General features: G+C 42.3%; 1 protein-coding gene across 1 annotated transcript; it reads left to right on the top strand.

Moving 5' to 3' along the window:
- Nucleotides 1-208: 208 nt before the first annotated feature.
- Nucleotides 209-17,146, top strand: kank4 (KN motif and ankyrin repeat domains 4; the record flags this gene model as incomplete). The annotated part of the gene is made up of 9 exons (XM_083887755.1): nt 209-227; nt 696-4,187; nt 6,768-6,861; nt 9,161-9,430; nt 12,114-12,198; nt 12,348-12,567; nt 12,674-12,816; nt 14,360-14,560; nt 17,027-17,146. 9 exons carry the CDS (start codon nt 209-211, stop codon nt 17,144-17,146), a joined length of 4,644 nt encoding a protein of 1,547 aa, XP_083743881.1.
- Nucleotides 17,147-17,963: the final 817 nt, after the last annotated feature.

Genomic DNA, 17,963 nt, shown 5'->3' with positions numbered 1-17,963 from the left:
TAAAGCCTTCATGACCAGATATAACTGTCCCTCCCTCATTTTAACAGTTCCATAATTCGCGTATGAAATGTATACAGCTGGATGAAGAATTAACTTCTGTTTTGCTCAGCTTTTCACTTCCACGTGTATCTTTGTCTCTTCTGTTTTGTCCAGGCTGCCTGCTCCAACTGTGGCAAACACAAGTCGATGACTGAGAACTCTGTCTCCCATGATGGACAAGAAAAGTGGTGTGTGTCGCTAATTCTGCATTTTAAATCAACGTTATTCTAACTTGTCATAGATCATATCTTTTGGATATTTCTGCAACTTTAAAAACAAAAACACCTTTGTTGTACTTGATTTCATGTCTAAAAGAGTGTGTGCCCCCTTTCTCATACTGTATTCATACGTTAACTCAGCACGAGCAGCATTTTGCATGCAAATTAGTTTGTTTTTTTTGGCTTGATGATTTTACATAATGAAGCACCATGTGTGCAGCACAGTGCAACCTGACATTATAAGTGAAAGAAAGGAATAACAATGCGTGATCTGATGATACTGTGCGATTTGGTAAAACAAAAAAAAAATGTTTTTGTCAAGCAAGTCCACAAATGACAAAAATGTTTTATAATTTCAACAGTTAATATAATTATTGCTGTAAATATTTGGTGAAATTGGAGATGGGCCATTAATTGACTTGCATTCATTTCTTTCAGCCAACGGCTTTCAGACCAAGGCCAGTGAGGGTGGTGTTCAGAGGAAGCAGTTGCCCTACTCTGTAGAGACTCCCTACGGCTTCCACCTGGATTTGGACTTCCTCAAGTATGTTGATGATATTGAAAAAGGCAACACCATCAAAAGGGTCCACATTCAGCGGAGGGTCAAGAACCCACCCAAATTTAGCACACTACCTAGGAATTTCAGTCTCCCTGGTCATGGAGCCAGGCCTGTGTCCAAGGAAAAGGACAGCACATGGTCTGGGACTTCCACCTTGGGGCCCAAGCCTAAATCACGGGTGACAGAGGTGCAGCAAATCTTTGACTTCAGGGCAAATGAAGGGGGAGCCTCCAGCCAGAGCAGCAAAGGGTCAACAAGTCAGGGAAGTGGTTATGTTTCAGCTAAGCCCAGAGAGGAGGTTGGCATGGGGGCTCGAGGTGTTGAAGAGAAAACTGTGGAAATTCAAAGTCGGCCGAATCTACTCCGAGCTTCAAGCATGCCGGTCACCATACAGCAACGGAAAGGCTCTGATTCAAGCAGTCCGGACCGTACTTTGGGTACACCAGAGAATGGCTCAACAGAAAACATGTTCCGTGCATCACCAGATGTAACAGAAAGACGAGCTATTCCCCAGGAAAGAACGGGGCTTCATCACCAGATCACAGTGGCACTGAAGCGAGTCAGGGAACTGGAAGAGCAAGTTAAAACCATCCCTGAACTAAAGGCACAGATCAGCTCACTGAGGGAGGAAAGGGAACGGCTACTGCGACAGCTCCAAGCTCGGACTCAGGCACAGATTTCCACATCACCCTCTACAATGGCTTCAAGTTCTGGTGCTGGGCCACAGCCACGAGGACACAGACCCTCTGAGGGGCTAAACTTAGCTCTGACAAATCAACCCACTCGTGTGGCAGAGAAAAGCAGAGTGTTACAAGAAGAGAGGGAGAGTTCCTCTGCACAAGCTGGAAAAGAAAAAACAAGCGAGTTGTCAGCACAAGAATCACAGAGACCAGCACAGCTGCCAGAAAAATCGGACAAACAAAAAGAGACAATAGAGAGTCCACTACAGCATGCCGTACAAAAGCTATCACAGGACATAGCAGGAGAGGAATTAACATCACTTCGGGTGGCTATTGAAGATGCAGAGACTAGCAGTATTCAAGAGAGTAACGCACAAAATGCAAAAACACCTGAAGAACCAGAGAGTCTGCAGGTACTACAGGAGAAGTTAATGATCCTGGAGGATAAACTTACTCAGGCCAGCCAAGAGCTGGACAGAACGAATAGCCAGTTAAAAGTACAAATAGAGGAGAACAAGGTAAAAGAGGACAAAATACTACAACTGAGCGAAGGGGTGAGAGTGGAGATTTGTACCCCAGAAGCACAGAGCATGTCAAGAAGGGAGAGCATTGACACAGGAACGGCGACAGAGAAAGTAGATTTTGCCAACCAAGAGACTGAGACAGAATCAGTTGCGACCATTGATCAGGGTACAGATACGGATAGAATCTGTGTTGAAATATGTATTCCCACAGCAATCACTGAAAATACAGATGAAGTAACTGAAATTAAGGTTGAAGCACATGACCAGGTGACAGGGACAGAGGCAGAAGCGGAAATGGAGGCAGTGAGCCCACCAAGACCCCGAGCCAACAGCATGGAACGGGGCATGGTCACTGAGAGGATCGCCACTCAGGATCAGATGACTGAGACACCAGTGGCTGAAAGGGTAAACCAAGTCACAGAAACAGAGGGAGAGGCAGCGACAGACCATCCACAGAGACCAAGAGCCAGCAGTGTAGACCGAGGGACAGAGACCGAGAGGGTGAACACTGTGGACAGTGTGACAGAGACAGAGGAAGCACAGAGGACTGATCAGCAGACTGAGACAGAGATGGAACGACGACAGGACAATAATCCAGCTAGAGCTGCAGAGGCAGAGAATCAAGTGAGAGAAAGTACAAGCAGTGAAAGAGTAGAAGGTGGTGACCCTGTGGTTATTGTAAGAGTAGAGGATGTTGACAATGTGGTCAGTGAAAGAGTGGATGACAAGGAAGCAAATGAACAAATTGAAAGGGATAGTGAAGCGGTGGTCGTGAAAGTTATCACCGAGAGTACAGTTGCTGTTCTTAAAAACGCAGCTGAACAAACTGTGGCTTCGGACAAAGTAAGTCAGAAAGAAGAGCGTGCCAGTTCACTCGCTGCAACAGGCGAAGGTAAGGAGTCCTTGAGTGAAGCAAGTTCTGCACAGAATGACTTAGAAACAAAAGAAGTGATACCGCCAAAGGGTGTAGTGAAAGAAATAGTTGAAACAAAGCAGATTGCTGTGAAAAGTGTAGAGAATAAACACAGAGTTGAGGAAGATATTGTGGGTTCAACGGTCAAAGACGGTGAAATCACAGAAACAGTTGTAATTCCAACAGAGAATGCTGCCGTAAAGACAGTGCCTCCTGTAAGACCTCAGAGAGGCCGTAAACCCTCCTCAGAGCAGGAACAACCATCACCTCCTCAACCTCAGGCTGCACCTGTGTGCCCACATAGAGGATCCAGTGAAGTCCAAGTCCAGCAGCCCCAGACAAAGCCCCAGCCTCAGGAGCACAGAGTACAGAGTTCACCTCAGCTTGAGGCTCAAACCCCAACACAGCTCTTGGAAGAACAGGTAAAAGATGAAACCCTATCACTATCGTCTCAGGTTGCAGACAAGACCCAAAGAAAAAGACCTCCTGGGGAGTCTATTGAGGAAACATCTCTACCACAACCTCAGCCTGAGATGCAGGGCCCACCCCCCAGGTCCAAGGAAGTCCAAGCCCGTCCCAAATCAATCCAAGGCCAAACATCTGTAACTCGACGGGGCTCAAAAGAGCTTAAAGGGACACAGAAAGGATCAACTGTGTCACAACCTCTTGGACGTGGAGTAGGAGAAGCCCAAAGCCGCCCAACTCGTCAGGGGTCAAGTGATATGAAAGTTCACTCCCAGGTCTCTCGTAGAAGTTCCACTGAGACTCATCCCCCGAAAAAAGATGCCAGTGATGCACAATCCCAGCGTAGAGGCTCCAGTGAAACATCCCAGCGACGTAGTTCAACTGAAGCCCAGGCCACTCGTCGGGACGCGGGTGAGGCCCAACCTCCTCGCAGAGGATCCAGTGAGTCGCCGACCTCACCAGCAGCTTTGGGTCAAGTTGTGACCCGGTTAACTGGGCTTTTAGGGGAGCAGTGGGCACAGCTGGGGAGCAGTACTGGAGCTCAACAGACGACGACCAGCCCGCAGGAGATACCGAGTGCACAGAAACAGACCGCAGCGAAAAGAGCAGACGCAGGAAAAGGAGCAACAGCCAAGGCTACAGGGAAAGCAGTGCCTGCAGCAACAGCGGGGAAACCGGGCCCTTCCAAAATGAGCTCAATTCAGAGTCAACTGGTCAGCTCTCTCAGTGTCCTCTCTGCCTTCTACTCACCCGGCCAAAAAGCTGCTGCCGGCAAACAACAAGAACAGGGTAAGAACAACGTTTATTTTCAACATCATGGTTTTGTGGTGAATCCATTTCACTAATCACTGAATCTGTACTGTTTTATTTTCCATGGCCTTTAGTTATCCTTCACACTTTCATGATAATGTGCTACAAAGTCTAATGACAAATGTACGCATTATCTCCTCAGTAGCCTTGAAATGTAACCTTCCATCCTTCATTTCCTTGAATAGGAAGATATACAGGAACATTCTAGAATGTCTTCACAGATTTTAATAGTGTAACTTTTACAGAACATTTGAAGCAGAGCTGTTACAAACTAATACACTTGTTACTATCAAAGTTACAGCAGGGTGTTTTTGTAGTGATAGCAAGTTTTTTGCCACCTGTAAATGTACTGTACTATCCTTTTATTTAAATGTGCATTATGTAATAAATCTAAAGCAACTGGCCATAAAATCCTCCTAATATGTCACAGAGACTCAGGAATAATGTTCATATAACAAACTGAACTCACCAACAACAACAGTACAGCCAAAATATTTGCATTAAAAAAAATCAAATCTGCAAATCATGTTTATGTTTTGAAATCATGTTTTGGCATGTGGCGCCACCTACCGACGTCTACCAATCATTGCGGTCAGTAGAGTCTCAGCGGCCGAGCAACCACGGGTTGCCAGTTACGTCAGAAAACGAAACCTAAAAGACCTCGGTATTTTGAATTTGAATGTAGTAACCGTTTTTTTGGTCACATTCTTACATATGGCACCTTTAAAATACCAAACAGATTTGACTTAACTGCACTTGACTTAAAACTTAAAGGCAATTCTGTTGGCTTTGTGAAAGTATATCATATAATATATTGTCTTCTTTACATTATATTGTAAAACAATATAATGTTTTTTGGTTCAAGTGCTCTACAGGCTGTTTAAAAGATGTTGTCACTACTACCAAGGTTGCAAATACTAAGCCGTGGTGAAATTACAGGGTTTGATGGACTTCAAGAGAATATAAAGTGCATATTTTTTTGCACATACTAGCACGTACTACACGGCTGAATGGACGCTCAAGCACAGGCTTTCACACAGAAGAGGCCTTTCTTCTAATGTGTGGCTTTTCTGTTTCTGGCCGTGGAATTGAAATCACTCTGCTATCGCTCACATATTTTATGCTCAGAGTTCATGTGAAGTTCAGTGCTGGGAGTCGAGTGTGCAGCGGTACTTTTAAGCGTTTGTGTTTGTCCGCGCGCATCTACTGTGTGTACAATTCGTGGTAGACGTCTGCATCTTTGACGTCTCAGATTCCCAGTCTGACTTTGGCCCCTAAATCACACCGGCGTTTAGCCTTTACATACAGTTTATGCGAAACATAAACCTCTTTCATTCCAGCGAGAATTCCTTTACCCTACTCATCAGAGACGAGGAGATCCACTCTTTGTGTAGATGAGTGAATTTATCTCTGTATTCAAATACCAAATATTATCATAACCTCTCCTCTCCCCTGTTCTCTGATGTAATCACCTGAGAGTTACTGGTTCTACAAACAATCGGTCCTCGTCATTGGTGGTGGGCTTTTCAGCCCCTGTGATTTTCTTTTGGCTCAAAGCCAAACCCTTATGGCACTGCATAAAACATTATAGAGCCCCAGCACCATGGCTGCTGTCAGGCAACAACTTTGACTGCTCTTCTGGGCTAATAGCCAAACAGGAGTCAGCAAAGGAGAACCTCGCACAATCAATTTATTAGTTACATACATTTAGTAGGTCTGACAATGTCAAGGTTGTACATCGTCAATAAGCCCTATAATCGTGACCCGTGTGCATCAATGTATATTCATAAAAAGGTACAGAAACTAAAGGAAATACCATCAACGCATGCACAACTATTAATGTCTGCCTCAGCCAGTCAGTGTGATTTACTGCCTGCACTCAATCAACAGGGGGGGGAAATGCGCTGCATCTTCATAAAACATGTTTCGAGTTAAAGAGAAATAACTTGTTGCAACTGGGAAATAAATGGGCATCCGGCCAAAAACACTAAATCAAAACATCAACATAGTTGGCAGGAACATAAATTCAAATTCAAATTATGAATTTATTGTCTATACCATTGTTATTAGTGTCGACTTTATTTCAATTTAGCATGTGGCCTTGATGGCTGATGACGTGTCATGGTTGTTTTATGACTTAATACAATACAGTTCTTATATAATTTACCTGTAAGTGCTCCTTCACATAGATTCAAGTTTGTTTTGTTAATTGCAAAGACCACCGCATATGAGTCACATTATTTTAATATTCCTCAAAACCATTCAGTCACACATTACTCAACCCATATGGTCACTTTCTGTCAGACTTTCATTCATACTTCACAGGTGACAGGCAGTGAAAAAAAACGTCCTACTGTATATTTTTGACAAAAATACTTTGACATAAATCTTGAATCTTCTGCGAAAGAATGACGAGTTTACATGTTAAGATATTCTGTTGATTCTCCCTCACACGCCCATTGATAACACAAACACAACCACACCCAAATTCCGCCAAACTCTAATGAATTTTACCTCTCATCTCTTCCCTTCCCTTCCCTCTGCCGTCCTCCTCACCAGGTCTCAAATCTATTATGAAGAAAAAGGGAGTGGCTGACAAGCAGGGGAACAAAGGAGCCAAGAAAAATCTGAAGTTCGTTGGGGTGAATGGAGGGTAACATCTCCTTTTTAATCAATGTCTGATGTCAACGTGTCTGGGTGCTGTATTTTTGTTTTTGTGTCTTCATGGATGGATCCCAAGCTCTCTTTCTCTCTGTCTTTCGGAATATATAAAACAGGCAATCAGAATATGTGTGGCCACTGTATCTACTGTATCCAGGTGATCAAACATCTTTCTCTGTCTTCAAGTGGTTCCCCTGTTTTTTGGGTATAAATATCCACTTGTTTGCAAAAATAATGGCTTTGTATGAATTGAACGAAAAAACACAATATTTTTGATCTGCGCTTGGCCATGCTGAATGTGAATTTTACACAAAATAGGATTATCTTGTTTTATTTGTTACAATATTGGAAAGGGAAACTAATCCACCAGGACAAAAAACAAAAACCGAAGAATGATATTGCTTTAGTTTGCGTGGCTTGCATTCTCAATCCGGCTATTTTAACTTTTTTTGCTTATTTAACTTTATTGACGAAAAGACTTCAATAACACGGCCTGACAAACTCAAATGCACCAGGTACAGACTTACTAGTCCAACAGTAACAGGACCAGGTCACCCTTCAAGCCAGCGAGTGAACGTTAGCCCAATATTCTCCCTTGTCCAGCCTCTTATTCTATCACTCTTTAACCCTCTTCAGTTTTCGGGTGTGCCTCTGCCTCTCAAGTGAGCCTTAAAGTACAATTCTGTAGTTCTTTTTTTGGCATGGACCCAAAACCAGACGTTCCGTAGTGCTGATACGAACAATGCAGACCTGAGTGTTGGACATTCACCCTGTTGTAAGTTCATGTACCAGCAAAATAATATTTGAGTCATTATTTGAAGGTTGTAATCCTACAGTGTGTTACTTTAAATCATTTATTAGAAAAATAAATTGTAGATTAGTCAGTAAAATATGAGAACAGAACATTTCTTTCTTTCGTTCTTTTTTTTTTTTTTGCTCCGCACGTCCAACATTCCTCATCACTAACAGTGTATAGTATATAATGCCTGGGTGGTATCACCTCCTGCTTATCATGGAAATATTTACCAGTAGATTATTTTTTTATCCCCACGTTCCTCTCCTTGCATTCCTGAGCTACACTTCTTGTCTTTGCTTTCTTTGTTTTTTTCAGAGCAGTGCTGTGGTGAGGTCTATTCCTTCCTCAGTGTTTCAGGACGGAGAGCAAACATAGCAAAAGCTCCAGAACAAATAACAAATTATCATTTGCTGTTGCAACTCAGACCTGCTCGAGGACAGTCCACCTCTAATTAGTCTGGTTTGCATTTTGAAGCCCTGTTGTAGGGAATAAATAAATACACTGTCTCTCATTGTCCAAGTCACACTGCTCATTTGCAAACAACATTTTTTATTTATAATGTGACAAATATGTCAGACGACAATATTTTCCCGGGTTGTCTTTAGGCTTCTGACCACACCTTGGAAGTGGGCTGCTATTTTCTCGTTTAGATGCTTCTAAACTATCTTTGGTCTCCCTTGAGCTCCTCTGGAATCCAGGGAATGCTGTGGCCCCTGAATGCCTCTTGTGGTGTGGTGTCTCCTTGTTTGTGTGTGTGTGTGTGTGTGTGTGTGTTTGTTTCTGAACTTTTACAAATAAGCATGAATCAGTAGCATTCAGTGTAAGATCTGATCATGATACATCCTTGTGATGGGTTCGTACCTATGTTCCCCGGGTCCTATGTTCCCCGTTTTCCCAAAATAGTTCCTATGTTCCCCACTTTCTATGTGATAGGGGAACATGGGACCCTTTTTTTGAAAAAGGGTAGGGTTAGGGTTAGGGTTAGGGTAAGAGAAAGGGTCCTATGTTCCCCGGTCACATACAAAGCGGGGAACTTAGGACCCGGGGAACATAGGTACGGTCCCCTTGTGATCACCCACCCACTCAGTCACAAAATATATCCTCATCCTTCCTCCATGAACAACGTTGTTGCGTTTTGTTCAAGGTTTCATATGCGAGTGTGCAAACACACCTGTGGATTTATGTGTGTATGTTTAACTATTTGAGGGATATTTTCACTCATTTAGCCAAGGTCGCATTACACAACCATAATCTTCATTTCATCTTTCAGGTCGTCAGGAAAATGACCTGTTTGTATTAGGATCTCTCCTTGGTCAAAGTTTCCTTTATTTCTTTCATCATAGTTTCAGCAGCCTTGGTGTTTCATTTATATAGCCTATTGAGTGATATAATTTGTATAAATGTGTTAAGTTAGTTAGTTAGAAACAAGGTGATCTTTCATTATTATGCATCATTGTCAATGCTTAACTTTCTGCTTGTTTGTTTCCTCGTCTAGGTATGAGTCGACATCCAGCGAGGAGTCCAGTGGAGATGAGAAGCCAAAGTTTGAGGTGGAGGAAGAAGACAGCTCAGAGCCAGAGGTGGAGAAGGAAAAGGAGGAGGAGAAGGAACCTCAACCTGCAGAGAAGCCCGAGGAGGCGGCGGAGATCCGGGGAAAAGATGCAGAAGTCTCCGCCGAGGGAGAAGGTGCTGTGGCGGAAGTGGAGAAGGAAGTGGAAAGAGGCCTGATGGATCCAGAGAGCAGCCAGGAGGAACAGGCTGAACAGTGAGTCGGGCAGCAGAGCTTTGAATTAGAGTTGTGGTTACAATGTCAGTCTATAGCCATCAGAGGTTATTCCATAATAACCTATGTGTACCTCCTGAGAAACTTAACTACAGCTACAGAGATGGGGAATCCAGATTCCAGAACTGAGGATCATCAGTGTGGGCTGCTTTATGTTTCCACTGTGCACTGTTTTGACTGAAGTCTACGGGATGATATTGCTCAAATATAGGGCACTACACTTATATTCAGGTGTAACATAATTTCAAATAACTGCCTGTCAAGGCTGCAAGCATGTGGGGGTTAATCAGAGTTCACTGGAAAACACATGTATATCCCATCACACAAATACAGATACGGCGAAGTACAATTATGTCCTTTTAAGACATTGAGAACAGAAGATTGTTAATATAATGTGACAATTAATGATTGTGGACACATATAATACTATTCAGTTAGAATTCATGAAGAAAGGGTTTTTCAAGGGTTCTTGGTAACACTAATGGTTCCAGTAAGAACCATTTTGATCCAGAGAACCCTTTAAAACCACTTTCCTGAATAAAGGGTTTTAAAAGGGTTCTTGGTGGAACCCTCTAAAGGGGTTCCAGGTAGAGCCAAAAAAGGGTTCTCTCGTGAGGACAAGCCAAAGAACCTTATATGGTTCTACTTAGCACTTTTATTTCTAATAGTGTATGTTGCTATAGTTCCACCTTGCATATGTGAAGTCACCGGGAGAGATAAGAACAAAATACTTCTACTTTCATCAAACGGCCTCACGTTCAAACCTGTTAAGTGAAAGCAAATTGTCGCAAACTGTAGGATCTCTAAATATCCCAGTAAAAGTCTGCAATCTTTAAGGCGTGCATGAAAATGTGGAAAAACGTTTACTGTGAGCAGTATAATTAAAGCAACAATGATGAACTGCTTTATTACACATCTATTAAGATCACAGTGATGGAGGGAGGCACTAGTTATTGCTTTGTTTTGTGTTCTGCTGCAGCCCAGATACTTTGTCTATGACAGGTGCTGACACTTTAATATATATAGTGCACCTCGCACTCTTACATGAAAAATCTATTTCACACACTCATACCTACTTCTGCGCACCTACTCCTTACTTCTTAATATCCAGCAGACTCTCTTTTAAACACAAACACACTACATTGTTTTTTTCCCCACAACCGCTTCAGTGTGATTCTCACACAAAAACTTTGTCGTACACGCTTCAGTATAAGCTGCTCTCACTCTAATTAAAGTCTCTCAGTAGTCAGAAATTGGCACACACTCTCTGGTCCCTGGGTAAAGGACAGTAAACAAATAACGTACAGTGATTGAATATTCACTTCTTATCCTCAAGTATGTGGATGTAGATCAGGGCTATGGGGTCTACACAGTGGACAAGACCCCTGGCAAAAAGCAGGACTTTTATTAAGCTATCACTCAGCACCTGTCTGTTCATTGCTCTTGCCTATGTGTGTGTGTGTGTGTGTGTGTGTGTGTGTGTGTGTGTGTGTGTGTGTTCTTGTACTTGCAGCATACTGAGGACCAATGAGGGTTTTAAACCAACAAAGTGAGGTAATTTTTACGGAGTGAGGACATTTTGGCCGGTCCTCACTTTGTTTTTATTGAAATCACTTCCTTAGGTTGCTATAACATGCTATACTCAATTTGTCAACATTTTTAATTTTGGACGACTTTTTCTCAAATTTTGGACCATATTTTTTTTTTTTCAAATTTTGGACCAATTTTTTTTTTTTTAATTTTGGACCACATTTTTTTTCTTTAATTTTGGACCAAATTTTTTTTTTCAAATTTTGGACCAAATTTTTATTTTAAATTTTGGACCATATTTTTTTTTTTCAAATTTTGGACCAAATTTTTTTCTTCAAATTTTGGACCAAATTTTTTTTTTTCAAATTTCGGACCAATTTTTTTTTTTCAAATTTTGGACCAAAAATTTTGGTTAAATTTTTTTTTTTCAAATTTTGGACGACATAGTATAGAATGACGTTTTTGTCAAATTTTTTTGTCACATTTTTTTGTCAAATTTTTGTTCAAATTTTGGGTCAATTTTTTTTTTTTTTAATTTTGGGTCAATTTTTTTTTTCAAATTTTGGAAGACATAGTATAGTATGACGTTTTTGTCAAATTTCGGACCAAATTTTTTTTGTCAAATTCTTTTTTAAATGTTGGTCGACATAGTATAGTATGACGTTTTTGTAAAATGTAGGACCAGAAATTTAAAAAATAAAATAAAATCGAAAAAGTTTTCCAGCCCTTTTTGCTCTGGGGCTCCACCTGCAGACATTTTATGGTACTGCAACCAGTAGTTCTTTGTAGATGTCATTCATGAAGTAGATATTTGTAATTGTGTTGATTTATAAAGTGGAAATGCTGTTCTCAGTATGCAGCAAGTACAAGAATGTGTGTGTGTGTGTGTGTGTGTGTGGACCATGTTTTATCTTTTATTTTACTTTTAGAATTTACACAAGAACCTAACGTCGCTCTCTCTTGGCCATACGTTATTCAGACTTGATGGCATTTCCACATGAAACCTGGAAAAGTATAGCACAGGAGACAATGGAAACAACAGATGTGGAGCGTGATGTGATGTGTTGAAGACTGATTTATTATCTTTTACTTGTAGGTCTGCTTCTTACTGTGTTGTCGTCGTCTTTATTTTCAGGGAGAAAGTTGACAAGGGGTTTATCGACGCTTGCGTCTACGTAAAAGACCGTATGGAAGAGGTTTCATCCCCAGATAAAGAAATGGTAAGGATTCCTATGGATGTGTAATGTGTGTGACTTTACTTTCTTCATCTACAAACAGTAAAAATGTTCTTTAGGGCAATACAATTCTGTCACGGTTGTGTTTTTTTTTTTATTTCACTCTTTTTATCCGCTTCCCTTCTTCTCCTCAGCGTCAGGTTTTAGTGGTGCTCTACAAGGAGTGGTTCAAGGTCTCCAGTCAGAAGGACTCTCAGGCCGATACTGTCACTTTATACTTGCGGCAAGTGGGCATGACCACGCCCACTCTCCTGCCATATGTCGTTAACTTGACAGATGGCAACGGGAACATGGCCCTGCACTACAGTGTGTCACATTCAAACTTCCCCGTGGTCAAACTGCTGCTGGACACTGGTGAGACTCACAAAGCTGCGGCTGTGATTACAAATATGAATTCAAAACACATGAAGGGCGATAGCTAGAAAGTTCAGTGAGATAATATAACCCTGTCTGTGTTCAGGTCTGTGTGAAACGAATAATGTGAACAAGGCCGGTTATACTCCAGTGATGCTCGCTGCACTAACAGCTGCAGAGACCACCGATGATCTTGAGGCCGCACAGCAACTGCTCAAACTGGGGGACGTCAACGCACGCTCCAGACAGGTAATACAAACGCACCCGCCCACTTCCTTAGGTACACCCACTGTATCAGCCAATCACATGGCAGCAACTCAGTGCATTAAGACGACCTGCTGAAGTTCAAGCCGAGCATTACAATGGCGAAGAAAGGTGATTTTAAAGCGGAACTAGACCGGAAGTTCCTATTATCGCTGTTTTTTGTGGTGTGTATCTGCGTCATTACCTTGTTTATGAAGCCTGACGGTTCGAAACAAACAGTTCAGCCACTGCTGAGAACGCTGTGTTTTATTGTAATCTCGGGGCTCAACGAGATCACTGAAAATCCCGTAATAGTTACGTAATCAGCGGTTCTCCTGAACAACCGATCGTCCTGCTCTGGGCGGTAGTCCGAGCACATCCGGTTGCGTACATTGAACCGCAGAAGAAGAATAACGTCCGTTGTGGAGGTGTTTCACGAGCGACAGTGTCTTCTGACTCTGGGTCTGACTCCGGTTTAAAGTCATAAATGGGACTGCGGCGGGGAGTCGTGACGAAGCTATTTTTAAACACTGTTAAAACAATGTTTTGATAATGAGGAGCAGTGCATCCGCCGTTCCAGAGGGGGGCGCTGCGCTTCTGAGAACGGATGTGCTGGATAATACTGGCCAATCGCAAGACTCTGTCTTCTGGGGGTGAGAGTTCACTCTGAAACATCGCGGCTGAAAAACACTGTCAGAAAAGAGGATTTCTATCGGCTAGTTTACAGCAACTAGGAGGTTTTTGACCATAAAAACAAGTTAATATATGTAAGTAGACCTCCATAACTAACATTTATGTGCAACAGGACCACTCTATGTGACCTTTAAGTGACTTTGAAAGTGGCATTGTTGTTTGTGCCAGATGGACTGGTCGGAAGGTGGAACCCTCACCATAATAAAACAGGAAATGACAAAAAACGTGAATCCCAAAACAAAAACTCAACTAACATATCTGCCGATGTGTGACATTGTCTGAATAATTCAGAAACTGCTGATCTGCTTTGATTTTTATTACACACAACCATCTTTAAAGTTTACACCGAAAAAAAAAAAAAAAAAAAAAGGGAAATAAGTATCTCAAACATTCGCTCATTGCAACCACTGTATACAGAAAGCACAACATGTAAAACCTTGACACAGAAGAAGACCACACCAGACACTGTATTATGTAATAGGTATAATGTATACTTATACTCATGGGTCACTGGACACCATGTCTCATTTTGATATTTATTAACACAGTGTCAGAATTTAGTCTAAATGTAAGCCAAATGTATCTTTATCTATCTAAAGGTCTCAAAATGAACTATTAAGTTTAACTTCGAGTGATGTCTGCTGTGGTTTTATCCAGTATAAAGGTTATGATTCATCACTATCTCCTGAAATTCATTCATTTACCCTTTCTCTTCTAGCATTTGTGACTCTGCATCTTTCTCTTGACTTACTTACATGTTATCCCTGTCTATATATAGTCTATATTATGTTCAGACACTCTGTGTCCCCTCACACATGCACCCACTTCCCAGTTCTGTATCTCACTCCTTCTCCAGGCAGGCCAGACGGCTCTAATGCTCGCAGTGAGCCACGGCCGCGTTGCCATGGTGAAGCTGCTCCTGAGCGCCGGCGCTGATGCAAATGCCCAGGACCGTGAGGGATCCACAGCTCTGATGTGTGCAAGTGAACACGGACACACACACATCGCACGTCTCCTGCTGGAGACAGGTCGATGTGACATCGGCCTCGTAGATAAGGTAAAGCTGTTACATTGTGGAATTGTGAAATGACGCTGTCAACACTGTCGGACTGATGTTTCAGCGCTCTCGTGCAGCGTGGTTTAGAAGGGACATAATATGCAGCAGAGATGTGCCCTTTGAATGTGACGGCTGACGCAAAAAACGCCTTTAAGATCTTGCTTTATCACTAAGGTGTTGTCCAACTTCCCATTTCCATGTTGCCTTGCCATGTAGTGTGATGCTAATTTTAAAACACATCATAGAGTTGTATTGGGCCACACGGTTGTTGTAGTGGCTAGCACTCTTGCCTCTGCAGCAAGAAGGCCCAGGTTCGAGACCTGGTTGGAACAAGCGCCTTTCCTGCATGGAGTTGGCATGTTCTCCCTGTGTGTGTGGGGGTTTTCACCCGAATCCAGAATCAAGAATCAAGAATTTTTATTGTCATTATGGGGACATAACTAAATTTTGCAGTGACTCCCGGCTTAAAAGCACACGATAAAATAACAAGATTGACGAAAGACTTAACACTTAAAAGGACACAACAAAATGTAAACGCAACGGAAGACTTAACACTTGAATCAGACACAACAATGTAAAACATGACAAAATATATGACTAACAACTCAGGCTTCCTCCCACAGTCCAAAACCATGCAATATGGGGATTAGGTAAATTGGACACTCTAAATTGGCTGGGTTAGGGTTAGGATTAGTCAGCACGCTTGGAACCTCACCAGAGCAGCTACTAAAAATAGTACCTGGTACCAGGAACTATGCTAGTGGAAAGGCATCTTAACCATGCTGAGGCGAGCTGAGCAGAGCCGGTGGCCCTGCGATGGACTGGCGAAATGTCCAGGGTTTACCCCGCCTATCGCCCTATGTCGGCTGAGATTGGTACAGCTCCTCCCGTGACCCTCATGTGGAGGACAAAGCAGTAGAAGATGGATGGATGGATCGTGGAGTTGCATAAATAAGAACATAATAGCTTAGGCCACACTGATATACACTGCCAGTCAAAAGTTTGGACACACCTTTCCATTTACTTGAACGAGGAAGTGTGTCCAAACTTTTGACTGGTAGTGTATCTGTGTTCAAACGCTACATCATGAGGTTACTCTCTGTTGGGGAAAAATGTGACTGCAGTGCATAAGTAGGAGGTAAAGCTGTACCAGGCTGGAGTGTAGGTGAAAACTCCAAGACGGGTCCACATAAATTTGTAGATCTGTGGACTATTTGTAAAAAAAAAATACCCTTGCAGCTTCAAGTAATAAACAATTCAAGCAGCGGGGTTAGAGATCACCTCGGGCATATGTTATGTATCGGCACCCGTGTGTGTTTTTGTAATTACTCAGAATTCCTTAGGGGCGCATCAGAAGTCACACACTAAGGCTTCAAAAAGAGATTCAACACTAATCCCCATAGTGGTTAAACTAAATACGGAGTAAGTGGCCAAACATGAATTGTTTACACAGATGTCAGGAATCACTGCTTCACTTCTGCAGATGTGCACATGCTTGCACAACATGACCAGTCACTATGGCTCGTGGTGTCCAGCTCATGCCTGGTGTAAAATGTAAAAAAATCACTCTATATTATTAGGCTGTCGCTGTCAGCTTTTGGTGGCCAGTAAAGGCACAGCTATACAGCGGCTGGTGCCTGACCGTCACTTAGTAGATTGATTGTTCAACCAAGAGAGTTATTGATTCCTCTGTGCAGTCTGAGCTGGGGAATGGCTGCACTGATGCCTTGCTCTGCCAGTGAGTGGACTTTAATCCTATGAGTTAAAAAACAGACAAACAAACAAACAAACTGTTGCTGCTCATATTACATTGACGATTTCAAGTACATTTTATAAGCTGCGTGCACCTGTGAACTCAGATTCTAGTTTGAAGTTTATTTTTGTCTCCAGCCACAGACACTGTGTCAAAGGACTGATGCTAATCTCTACGTTTCCGCCAGTCATTCTATTAATGAACCGTAATTATTTGCTGTATGACTCCACGAGTGCAACGAGGGACAAACGTCATCCAAGAAAATGATTAAAAAGGCAGCTGTGATATGACCCGAAGTATGACACGTATCATTCACACTGTCTTTTGGGACATTTTCTCCCTTCGTACACAGTCACCTCTGCTCTAGTTTGCTCTAACCGCCAAAGGCTACATGTTATTTGATGAGGAAGAAGAACTCGACAGTGAGAGAATTGAGAAACTCTAGGTTTAACTATTTTGAAGAACACCGCCAGTTCACTCGGCTGTGACAATTTCAAAAAAGGAAAAAAAAAAGACTGACACTGTGCTGGGTTCAGTATCTTGAATTATTCTTCAGAGTAGATGCAGGCTGACATATACATATTTGATGTACTATAATGTCCAGTAGCCCAGAGTGAGAGCAACACAACACTGCCACTGTCAGGACAAGAACAGTCACTGCATTGTCTCCAATATGAAAATGTAACACTTGGTTTTCTGTTTTTTCGCCTCAGAATAATCAGACGGCACTGTCGGTGGCAGAGAGAGCCTCCCACCAAGACATAGTTGACCTTCTGAAGGCCCACGCGGAGACCGGAGCCTCCGAGCCTCAGTCCGGCACAGATCTCCTCTGAGGCGGCTCGACCCTGGTCCTTCTTCCACTACTAACTCTCGGCTCGCCGACCCCTCAACCATCTCATTCCAAGACCGACACGGAGTAAAAAAAAGCGGGAACGCAAAAGTGATGACGCCGTTAAGCTACACACTCTGTCTGCTGCTGCAGTGTGCGCTCACATTTCTCTTCCACATCTCTACCAACACACATGCCGTGAGGGATAATGGATATGCTGCATCAACCACTCAGTGGACACACAACAAAGGGATCAGTCAGTTGGTCACGTCAATGATAAGACATTGTGGCCACATTAGTATATATATATTTTTTTTTTCTCACCCTACTGTATATGGAACAGCAAGTGGATGAAGAGATTCTCTGCTGCCTCTTATGATAAAAATCATAAAACAAGCTTGTCCGGCAGGACACAAAGCACATGATCTACCTTTGAAATATATACAGTATATATATATACATTAAATATCACATGATTTCTATTATTTTTCTTTTACGCCATCGACATTGTCCTCTTCATATTTGGACATAAGCCATCACAGAGAACAAAGCATACACATACGTAGAATGTTTTTGAGGAAAAAAGATCATAATACTAATAATAATCATATACAAAAACACAGAAACTGTATTTTCTACTGCACTTTTTTTTCTATTGTGTTCGTGTTACAGTGGAGTCCTCGCTAATAGTGGTGTCCAGAAGAAACTATATCTCCAAAAGTATAAATGGCAAAGTAAACTTATTAGAGTAGAAAACCCCACCCACCGTTCAGTGGTTATAGTATATTGATAGTTTTTGTTTTTCATGTGTGCCATGGGGT

This window comes from Microchirus variegatus (assembly GCF_963457635.1).
Source record: "Microchirus variegatus genome assembly, chromosome: 4".
In the NCBI taxonomy this organism is placed as follows: domain Eukaryota; kingdom Metazoa; phylum Chordata; class Actinopteri; order Pleuronectiformes; family Soleidae; genus Microchirus; species Microchirus variegatus.
The sequence above is the reverse complement of the archived record's forward strand: the minus strand, read 5'-3'. Positions and strand labels throughout refer to the sequence as shown.